Below are 12,163 nucleotides of genomic sequence, written 5' to 3'. Positions count from 1 at the left end.
GTCAGTCTGGCAGTTTCTTAGAAAACTAGATATAGAGATACCCTTCAATCCAGCGATTGCACTTCTCGGTACATACCTGGAAGATCGGAAAGCAGTGACATGAACAGATATCTGCATGCCAATGTTCATAGCAGCATTATTCACAATTGCCAAGAGATGGAAACAACCCAAATGTCCTTCAACAGATGAGTGGATAAATAAAATGTGGTATATACACACGATGGAATACTACACGGCAGTAAGAAGGAACGATCTCGTGAAACATATGACAACATGGATGAACCTTGAAGACATAATGCTGAGCGAAATAAGCCAGGCACAAAAAGACAAATATTATATGCTACCACTAATGTGAACTTTGAAAAATGTAAAACAAATGGTTTATAATGTAGAATGTAAGGGAACTAGCGATAGAGAGCAATTAAGGAAGAGGAAACAATAATCGAAGAAGAACAGATAAGCTATCATGGGTACATTTAACATTCTGGGAATGCCCAGGAATGACTATGGTCTGTTAATTTCTGATGGGTATAGTAGGACCAAGTTCACAGAAATGTTGCTATATTAGGTTACTTTCTTGGGGTAGAGTAGGAACACATTGGAAGTAAAGTAGTTAACTTAGGTTAGTTGTCTTTTTCTTACTCCCTTGTTATGGTATATTTGAAATTTTCTTTTATTGTATGTTTGTTTTTAATCTTTTTTAAAATTTTTTTTAATTTTTCATACAGTTGATTTAGAAAAAAAAAAAGTTTAAAACAGAAAAAAAGGGAAAAAATATGCAGAGCCCCGTTGAGGAGCTGGTGGAGAATGCAGGGGTATTGGCCTGCCCTACTCGATGGTTGCTAACATGCCCACAGACATACGGGACTGGTGGTTTGATGGATTGAGCCCTCTACCACGGGATTTGCCCTTGGGAAGACTGTTGCTGCAAAGGAGAGGCTAGGCCTCCCTATAATTGTGCCTAAGAGCCTCCTACAAAATGCCTCTTTGTTACTCAGATGTGGCCCTCTCTCTCTAGCTAAGCCAACTTGGCAGGTGAAATCACTGCCCTCCCCTCTACGTGGGATCAGACACCCAGGGGAGTGAATCTCCCTGGCAACATGGAATATGACTCCCGGGGAGGAATGTAGACCCGGCATCATGGGATGGAGAACATCTTCTTGACCAAAAGGGGGATGTGAAAGGAAATGAAATAAGCTTCAGTGGCAGAGAGATTCCAAAAGGAGCCAAGAGGTCACTCTGGTGGGCACTCTTATGTGCAATATAGACAACACTTTTTAGGTTCTAATGAATTGGGGTAGCTGGTGGTAGATACCTGAAACTATCAAACTACAACCCAGAACCCATGAATCTTGAAGACAATTGTATAAAAATGTGGCTTATGAGGGGGGACAGTGGGATTGGCGGGGCCATAGGGATCACACTCCCGTTTGTCTAGTTTGTGGATGGATGAGTGGAAAGGTGGGGGAAGGAAACAAACAAACAAACAGACAGACAAGGGCGCCCAGTGTTCTTTTTTACTTTAGTTGCTCTCTTTCACTTTAATTATTATTCTGGTTATTTTTGTGTGTGTGGTAATGAGGGTGTCGGGGATTGATTTTGGTGATGAATGTACAACTATGTAATGGTACTGTGAACAATCAAATGTACGATTTGTTTTGTATGACTGCATGGTATGTGAATATATCTCAATAAAAAGAATATTAAAAAAAAAAACAGGATAATACATCATGACCAATATGGCTTTATTCCAGGAATGCAAAGTTTGTTTAATACTTAACAATTAATCAATCATTGTAATTTACCACATTAATAAAGGAAAAAAGTCATATGATCATCTTAATGCAGAAAAATATCTGATAAAATCCAACACCCATTCATGACATTCTAAATAAACTAGGAATAAATGGTAATTTTATATGATAAATAGTATCTATGAAAAATCTATAGAAAACATCATAATTGCAAAATAGTAAAAGCTTTTCCTTTGAGATTGGGAATAAGACAAGGAAATCCACTCTCAATACATCATCCAGTACCCTACCAACCAAAGCAATAAGGCAAGAAAATAACAAGAGTTAAAGGATTAAAATGGTAGAAATAAAATCATCATTTTTCACTGATGACTTGTTTATATGCTTAGACAATCCAAAAATAAACTATGAAAATTAATAAAATTAATAAAATAATTTAGCCAAAAAAGGGGATGGGTGGATGGGAATGTTAGGCTGCATATATGGTAACATAACAAAATTTAAAAACAAAAAAATCATCCATGTAACTGCACTACACACTAAGTTAAACCATGGACTATAGTTAATAGTACAATTATAAAAATGTGCTTTCATCAATTGTAACAAATGTTCCACAGCAGTGCAAGGTATTAATAATAGGGTGGTATATGGGAATCCTGTATTTTATACATGATTTCTCTGTAAACCCATACTTTCCCTAATAAAGAAAAAAAAAAGAATTTAGCTTGTACTTGGATAAAAAGTCAATATATAAAACAACTGTATTTCTACATATCAGAAACAAATAAATAAAATTAAGAAATATAATTTACAGTTTTGACCATAAACATCCAATACCAAGGAATAAATCTAACGAAAATAATGCAAGATATCTACACTAAAAAACACACCAGCACTTTTGAGAAAAATCTTAAAAAGACTTAAATTAGTGGAGTGATATACTGTGTTCATGGATTGGATAATTCAAAATTGTAAAGACAGGAAAAATTGACTATAGATTCAATGAAATTCAAATAAACGTTCCAGCTGGGTTATTTTCTGTGCGGAAATTAACAAACTGAGTCTAAATTTATATAAAAACACAAAGGAACCAGAGTAATAATGGTAATCTTGAAAAAGAACAAAATTGAAAGCGTTACACTACCAAATATAAAACTTACTATAAGACTACAATAATTTAAATGTTATAGTATTGGTGCAAAGATATGCAAATAGTCCAATACAACAGAATAGAGAATTCAGGAACAAACCACATATATATGATCACTTATTTTAAACAAATATGCCAATGAAATGCTGTTAGGAAAGGATGATCTTTTTGATAAATCAACTGGATAACCACATGCAAAAGAAAAAAAAAAAAATCACTTTGACCCTACCTCATACCAAACACAAAAATAATTTATAGAAGGCTCAAAGATCTAAATATGAAAGTTAAAATAAACCTTCTAGATGGTAACATAAAAAATATTAATGACCTTAGGATAGGGAAAAGTTTCTTAGAGGATACAAAAGGAAACTATTCAAAAAAAAAAAAAAAATCTGATACGTAGACTTCAAAATTAAGAACTTCTTTTCATTGAAAGATACCATTACTAGAGTGAAAAGACAAGCCACTGCACAGGAGAAGATATCTGCAATATATACATGACCAACAATGGACTCATATTCAGAATATATAAAGAACTCCAACAAGTCAATTAGGAAAAGGCAGACCATCAAATTTAAGAAGATGAGCAAATAAAAAGGTCTTCACGAAAGTGGATATTCCACATGGCCAAAAAACATTTGGAAAGATGCTCAACATCATTACTCATCACAAAGATACAAATTAAAAGTCACTCTGAGTTAGTGCTACATATCTGTCAGAACAGCTAATTTTTTTTTTAAATGACAACGCTAAGTGCTGGTGAAAAATGTGGAGTAACTGAAATTCTCATACACTACTGGTGGGAGCATAAATTGGTATAAATTACCATGGAAAACTGATTAGTAGTATCTACTAAAGTAGGCTATATGCATATGCTATGAGCCAGCAACCCCAGGGCTAGGTATATACACAAACGAAATGAATGCCTATGTGTATGAAAAGACATGGATAAGAATGTTTAGAGCATATTTATTCATAATAGACTAAACCAGATACAAAGCAAATGTTCATTAAGTAGAATGGGAAAGGAAGGAAAGAGGGAGGAAGGAGAGATGGAAGAAGGAGCAGGGAGGGAGAAAAAAAGAGAACAAGAGCTATTCATAGGAAAAAGAAAAGGAACAAACTACTGCTACATGTAAACAATATGGATGAATCAATATCGACATAACATTAAGTGAAAAAAGGGAACACAAAAGAGTACATACTGTGTGATTCTATTTATATGAAACTTAAACAGGCAAAGTAATTTGATGATATGTCAAAATAGTAATTATCTTTGCAAAGAGGTTACTGACTGGAAGGGGGTATGAAGGATGGTTCTGGAGTTGTAGTAATGTTCTATATTTTGATAAGAGTGGTGGTTACATGGATGTATGCATTTGTAAAAATTCATTGAGCTGTACATTAGGATTTATGCATTTTGTATTATACTTCAATAAAAATAGTTTACAAAAAAAATTCACCTTGAATAAAAAATTCAGCCAAGGCTAAAATCAAGTCTTAAATTTGTTGTCAGCTTCATGCCAATTTAACTGAATGTATTATGTTTCAATAAGACAACTGTTGAAGAACAGATGCAATCACTACTCTCTGAGGATTACACTTGCAAAACATGATGGAAAAGAATAAGCCATTTGTAGAAGAAAATGTAGAAGAAACATTTTCCAATAATTTTTCTAATTTTGTGGTTTAAAAAAAATAGAGACTAAAGGGTAGTCACAGGAAAATATGATAAATTCATTCTTTCAACAAATATTTACTGAGCACCTACTATATGCAAGCCCTGTGCTAGACATTGATTAGATCTATCCATTTGAAGCTAGTAAGTGTATTGTCCTGGCCAAACCTGAAACCAATCCCTTATATTGTACCTCATCTGGGGAAAGAATGTAATAACAGAAGAGAAAAATTCTGTCTGGAGTCCAGTTAAGAAGACCCCAAGAACAAGAATCTAGTAGTATATATAATGCATGAAGTGTATCCAGACAAGAGAAAAATAATCTGGGAAATAAAATTATTCGGTTCATCAGATAGGTACAATGCTATTGAGTATAAAGATGGTTCAAAAACCTTTGCCACTGCTTGTGTAAACTATTCCATGAAGTTACCACTTAATTTTACTCTCTATTTACATTTGCCAACTCTCCTGATTAGTAAATTTGGTAACTCTTTTTCCTTAATAGCAGAAAAAGAACATACTGGCCAGTATATATTAATGTATCATTTTCTGGAAGGCATATCCATCACTGTGAATTAATAAACTGACATTCTGATTAACTATTTCTAGTGGATTATGAAGGACTCCTCAAAATACTTACAACTCAGTGCACAGATAAAATTGAGTTTCTGGACTTATAAATCTCAGGAATGGATTTGGGAACATAGTGACCGGTTCTGGAACAGTCACTATATGGCATCCAGTCTGGGTAGCCTACTGATGACTTTAGACGAGGATTTGGTAACCTACAGCCTATGAGCCCAATCCAGCCTGCTGCCTGTTTTTGTAAATACATTTTTTATTGGAACTCAGCCATGCTTCTTTATGCATTCTCCATGGCTGTTTCTATGCTACCAACAGCAGAGTTGAGAGGTTGTGATAGCGACCAACTCCCAAAGCCTAAAATATTTAATAATAATAGTAATATCTTACCCTTTTCAAAAAAGTTTGCTGACCCCTGCTTTAGAAGATTTACCCCTTTCATTTCATAATATCTGTGTTCTTTGTCCTATTCTATAATAGAGCTCAATTTCCTCAATTTTCAATGGGCAAAGAGGCTTGTCTCTAATTCCAACTAACTGTGAGATTATCTAGAGATGGAAATTCCACATTGTCATTGGCTCATCAATTATATAAGCCAATATTTTCAAAAATTTTAATGAAATTATAAAGCCAGTCCTTATTGTCTTCTCTAGAAAAATTCCTACAGTTTTACAATTCTTGAATCATCACTGGTCTCAAAATAACCTTGCTTTAAGTTCATTACCTCTTTCAAGACATGAGTTTTCCTAGATTACTACTTATAACTAATGTAGAAAATAGCAATAATACAGTTTCTTTGATTTATATCCCTACTGATGTACCTGCAAATTATGACTTTTTCATTTGAATGGAAGGTTTAATTTTGTTTTTAACAGCAGCAAGGCATCAATAGTAAAATCCTTTATGTACAAATGCAACTCTTTGCTATTGAAATTGTCCAAATCCAGTAATTTCCCATTATATTTATGAAATAAATTACTTTTCTCTTCCAGAACAGAAATATGACAAAGCAGCCATAAATGCACAAATGGGATTATTTCTTAAAAGAAAAAAAAAGTTTAAAAGAAGCTAGAAATTTATATGTGAAGTCAAACAAGGACTAAGACAACATACAGGAAAGAATCCAACATGGTCTTTATTTCAGATATGGTAGTAGACTCAAGGATAAAAAAGAAAGATTTAAAAATAATGACTTCTGGAAGTCAGAAGCAAGGCATTATACTACATCTCCCTATAAACCACAACTGGCTATATAAAAAAGGAAGAATTTACAGTGGTAAGTTGATAATCAAGACTATGAGATCACATTTTAACTACTCTTTTAAAAAAGGGAAAAATAAAAGAGATAACTAAAGAGTAAGAAATATCTTCAGAACGTGAAACAGATAGAGGGAACCATAAAACAATAAGAAAAGAGGAAAATGAGACCTAAAAGTTGAGTAAATTCTCTATAGTAAATAATTTTCCCCCAAATTCTACAAAATGATATTCAAAAATATTGTAACTTATATAATAGAAACTAGATCTGAATATTGCTCTTTTCCAACACGAACTTTAACATGATGAGTGAAAGTCTTAATGGGAAAAAAAATTAATGAAGAACAATGAAATTTAAATTTCCATATTCTACTCCCAAATGATTATATAAAAATCTATATAAACCACACATCAAGTTTTACCTGAATGTGTCCGAAAATGCATTTCCAGACTTGATTTGCCTTTAAAAATTTTCTTACAAACATCACATTGATGAAATGTTGCTTTATATCTGAGAAAATAAAAAGGTTTAAATTTTGCAATATAATTTTAATAGGTAACATGATGAAAGCAAGTTACAACTTCATTTATAACTTTACATATAATTCTCACATTAATAAAACATAGAACTCTGAGGGAACAGAAAAATATCAACCTTACTCTGAGTCTTTTCCAATTATAGTCAACAAACAAATCTATAAAAAGAAGTCTTTAGATTTTCAACTACTTTAAGTTATTGAACTTTTTCATTATTATTTTTGCTATTTAAAAATATGAATTGGAAAAACTATAGGGACAGAAAACAGATCAATGGAGGGATGAAGGGGAGGGAAAGGATTGACTAGGAAGGGGCATGGCAGAAATGGGAGGGGTGATGGAACTATTCTATATATTGATTGTAGTGGTGATTACATGACTGCTGCATTTGTCACCCTTGCAGAACTATACATGAAAAAAGGGTGAATTTCACTTTAAGTAAATTACACCATAACTAAACTTTTTAAAAAAAGAATTAGATGCTGAGGCTGATTAAAAAGAAATTGCAGCAATCTCAACATTCATGTTCATCAAAAAAGTTGCCTTGTTCTCATTGCTTCACTTTATAACAAATAAATGGTATAAATCTGAAATTATAAATAAAATAAATTTATACCTAAATAAAAAGTGTTATAGCAGCCCCCTTTTTTTATAGAACAATAGACATAAATAAAGCTGTAAATACACAAAAAGTAACAGTAAAGCAGTGCAGTGTAGAACTTAAGAGCAAATGTTTTGTAGTTAAACAATCCTAGGCTCAAATTTTAATTGGGAGAACCATGATATTTGTAAAATGACTAGCATTTAAGTGGTAGTTACTGGGAAAGTCATGTCATTTCATCTAGGAAGCAATTCATATCTAATGAGTACATGGCAAAATAATTAAATCAAACCTAGGCTACTACGGTCCTTTTGTAAGACACTTTGCTCTTAACATACACAGTGAGTTTAACTGGAATGTTCAGCACACTGTTGCCAACTAGCAATATAGTATATCTAGGGTTCAAATGCCATTGGCACATTCAATTCAGCCAACCCAACATTTACAGAGAAGCTACTCTTTCTAAGACACCATGCAAGGCCCTTTCTTTTAGAAATTACTTTTAAGATCATTTGAATTCAGTGAATTGAGGGTGTCACTGATAATCTTATAAGGGATTTCTAACCAGTACACTTGATTTATCTTACTCCATTCATATTCACATTAAGTACTAAATGGATATATAAACAGGGTCACCATGGGCACATACAGAAAGGGGTATTAATGGAGTCAAAAATTTGAGAACACATAAGGTAGTGGTACTCAACCTAAACTGGGGATGATTTTGGTCCCCAAATGAGGGGGAAGGCTGCTACTTGTACTTGGTAAAGGCCAGGGCTATGCCAAACATCCTACAGTGTACAGAACAGTCCTGCAAAACAAAGAATTATCCAGCCCCAAATGTCAACTGTGCTGTGGCTGAGAAATCTTGGTCTATACTACGAACAAAGTGATGTTCTGAACAACACAAACATACTCAGAACAATTTAATTGCCTCACAGTGGACTTAGGATAAAGATAAAATCTATAAGGACCCACATGGATCAGACACGGTATCTACCTCTCCATTCGCAACATACCCCCATCTCCTCCTTGCTGTGTATACTCTAGCAACTCTGAGCTGTCAATTCCTTCAACTTGTGCTGCACTATCCCACCACAAAGACTTTGAAAGCACTGTTCCTCTTCCTACATCATTCTTCCTTTTCTTCTTCATCATTAATTTCTACTTTTCCTTTTCCTTTGATTTCAGCTCTATCATCACGTCCTCAAAATGGCCTTCACTGACTTCTCTAACTGGGCCAATTTCCTATCTCATATGCTATCATGGTACCATGTAGACATTCTTCATAATACTTCTCAGAAATGTAATTTTCACACATATTCATGTGACTAGTTAGTGCCTATAGATCCATGAGAGCAGGTATCTAATGTTTTAATGTAGTATGTTTTCCACCACACTGTGTCTCTAGCACTTACGCGTACTGCTTCACATATAAAACCTAAATAAATATTTGTTCATTGAAATAAATGCATCAATGAATGAGACCAGTGCAATAACTCAGGAGATGGAAAGGATTTGTACTAAGGTAACAGCAGTACCACTAGAGTACCACTAGAGAAGGATGAAAACAACAGAATTCAGAAAGAATAATTTAAAATGATTCTTGACTGATATTCAATCAATCGGTAATTTATATAAGGAAAACAGGAGGAAAATCAAAAGGATGATTGTTCTGTTTAGGACATGTTAGATCTGAGGTAGCTATGTGATATCAAAGTATACTTCTAGAAGACCAATGTATAAATAGCATGAAACTCAGAGACAGACCCAAATAATGACACAGATATAGAAGGAATAGTGACAATCCTTAGAATAGGTGAGATCATCTTCCATACGGTATCCAGAATGAGAAGAAAAGAGAGCCAAACTGAACTTGAAACTAACAAACAAACAGAAACAAAAACAAAACAGGTAGTTACAAGTTGAGGAAAGGAAAAAGAGCATACTGGTTTTAGACAGGTATTCACTCATTTTTTTAGTCAACATTGAGAGCTTGTAGAACTATTTTCTTAAGGCTAAGTCCCACAATAAACATCCGTGAGGTTCTCTTTTCAACATGTTTTTTATGTTTATCTTTTACTGAACACAGAATTTTAAATTTGCATCCTTGACTTACTCCATCTAAACCTCTTTTTTGTAACCAATAACCATTTTTGATTATTGTAGTAACACTCTGATAATAAATTTGTAAGATATTAGTGCAGTTGGACCTGTCTCTGTACAGAAGGCATTTCATCTTGGACTCAGGATTCATATTCTTAGGTGATGGATGACTAAACAGGACTTGCTTTGGGATTATCGCTGAGATAGTCAAACTACAAAAGCATAATGGATGCACACATATGTAAATACATGCATAAATACATACTTATGTGTACGGAAAAATATAAAGAGGAGGGGTTGACTTCTTTTTTTTGGCCAGATTTCATGAATTAATTTTGCATGCCTGAAACAAACATCAAGGTCAGCAAATTTTAGTTGTTTTAGTCATTTAATTCCATTGGCCATATTGATTCTCTTTGCATGTTATGTTGGTTTTCCTGTACATTAGTTTATTCAGTGAAAGACTTTCACCATTATTTTGTCATAGTTTTCTAACTTAAGAGCAGTGTGTGTGGACTGCAACAATAATCTAGCAAGGGTTGTGAACACAAATGCCTGAAGGTAACATATAACTAATATAAATGAAAAAAACAGAGTAGATTAAGGCAACAGGTACCTAAATTGATTGTATTTGATCACATATAACTGAAAATGGTAACAGGAGTAGGCTTAGTGAGTCAACAGTGAAGAAAATTTTAGAGTGGATATTAGGATATATCGGCTGCTAATATTAGAACATCAGGGTGTGTTGATTACTAATGGCTACTAAGGATACTTCCTTAGGCAAGAATTGGCCGTTTATCTAGCAGAAGTTGAAAACAGAATCCAGAAGTCAAGGGCTTTACGGAGTTTAAAATCTGTTTCTGAACCCCAAATAGTAAGAAAAATGATAAAAAAAGCTTTGAGTTACAAAGGCCACAGAAAATATCATATTGTTATAGACAGCCTCAAATCTGTCCTGCAGGCAGGATTTCATCACTACTATGGACAGAGACAATTGTATTTTTCCACTCTTCCCTTTTCTAAATGGGGGCGTTTATTGTTATTATCTTGTCACCACTCCACTACTGTATACTGAGGGGGTTATGTGTTGGGGGAGGAGGAATCTGAGCAGATAACCTTTCTTTTAATTCACAAGTTGGCAGACCACAAAGAGCCACACCTGAGCCCACTGCAAATGACTCTGCATCTCTTTGAGGTCCTGGACTTTGAGCTGGATGCAGTATTTGGATGGGACTTTGGATTGTATCCTTAGGAAAAGTGAATTCTAAAGGTTACCAGAAAGGTGGACTATGGCAGAAACAGCTAACTGCCTACTAAAAATTCCTGCTTCCCTTCATAGCGTATCTGTTGCTGGGAAGCAGCTATCTAATTTATTTTCCAGTTCAGCCTGCATCTAGGTGAGTGTGTGTGACTAGTTCTCACTAATAGAATTTGAGTGGAAATGAGGTATTTCTAGGCTAAGAAATTTAGAAAATTAGAAGAGAGTGTGTTTTCCCCAGTCTGCCAGCTAGATGTCAATTAACAGGGTGACCTTGGAAGCCACATGTTGCTACTAGTCATTTCTACCTCAACTTCAATATGTCAATAACTGAGTTTATCCTCTCTACCCCACCCCAGCCCCCAAATCAAAAGAAGCTGAAGACATAGGAGAAAGGGAGGATACTGATGAACAGGGCCCCTAATGAAACAGGGTCAGGAATGAAGATCAAGAAGGAAAATGGAAAGATAATGCTTAAAAGAGAAAAAAGCACATCTACTCATATGGACAAGAGAAGGTCAGACTACAGAAGGATATTTAAAAAAACTGAGAAAGTTAATGTCTCATGACATGATTTTCTAAAGAACTAAGTAGACAAGTAATTTGTTGAAAATAGGGAGGTGGAGGCTGTGTAGTAGGCTTTGAGAATCCCTGTTTCCTTCTCCCTTGTATCTGGGCTAGCCTAGGACTGCTCTGACCAATAGAGAATGGCAGAAGGGACGCCATTCCAAGGCCCAGCTTTTAAGAGGAATAGCAGATTCCACTGGCACCTGAAACTGGAGCCACCATGTTGGACGTCTGATACCCTACTAGAGAAACCACTTGGAGAGGTCCTGAGATTACATGGCAATGGAGATGGTCCAATTGAGCCGGTCATTTCTACCAAGATGCTAAGCATATGAGTGAAGCTGTCTTGGACAATCCAGAACAGACCAGTCAATGACACATACAGCAGAATTGCCTAGCCAAGTCCTAACCAAATTCCCTATCCCAAAACTTGTGATATATAATAAAATAGTTGTTTCATTCCACTAGATTTGGAGGTAATTTGTGATACATCAATAAATAACCAGAACATTAATCAATAATTTCAATATGACTTGTATTCGTGTAACCTCAGTCCAACCTCACTTCCTAACTTCTAGGCTTTCACTTATAATTTCTCTTATCTAATAGCCTATAGAAAAGGTTCATGTCCTATATCCATATCCCATACCCATGACTACTTTTACCAAAT

At 34.5% G+C, this 12,163-nt stretch overlaps 1 protein-coding gene across 2 annotated transcripts in view; it reads right to left on the bottom strand.

The window, feature by feature from the left end:
• ZBTB41 (zinc finger and BTB domain containing 41) overlaps nt 1-12,163 on the bottom strand; it is a 58,385-nt gene that overhangs the window by 16,158 nt on the left and 30,064 nt on the right. For both annotated transcript variants that reach the window (XM_037825103.1, XM_037825104.1), the window contains exon 10: nt 6,844-6,932. In XM_037825103.1, coding sequence (XP_037681031.1) covers nt 6,844-6,932 — 89 coding nt within the window. The remainder of the gene's footprint in view (nt 1-6,843; nt 6,933-12,163) is intronic.

Source organism: Choloepus didactylus, chromosome 2 (assembly GCF_015220235.1).
Source record: "Choloepus didactylus isolate mChoDid1 chromosome 2, mChoDid1.pri, whole genome shotgun sequence".
Classification (NCBI taxonomy): Eukaryota; Metazoa; Chordata; class Mammalia; order Pilosa; family Megalonychidae; genus Choloepus; species Choloepus didactylus.
The sequence above is the reverse complement of the archived record's forward strand: the minus strand, read 5'-3'. Positions and strand labels throughout refer to the sequence as shown.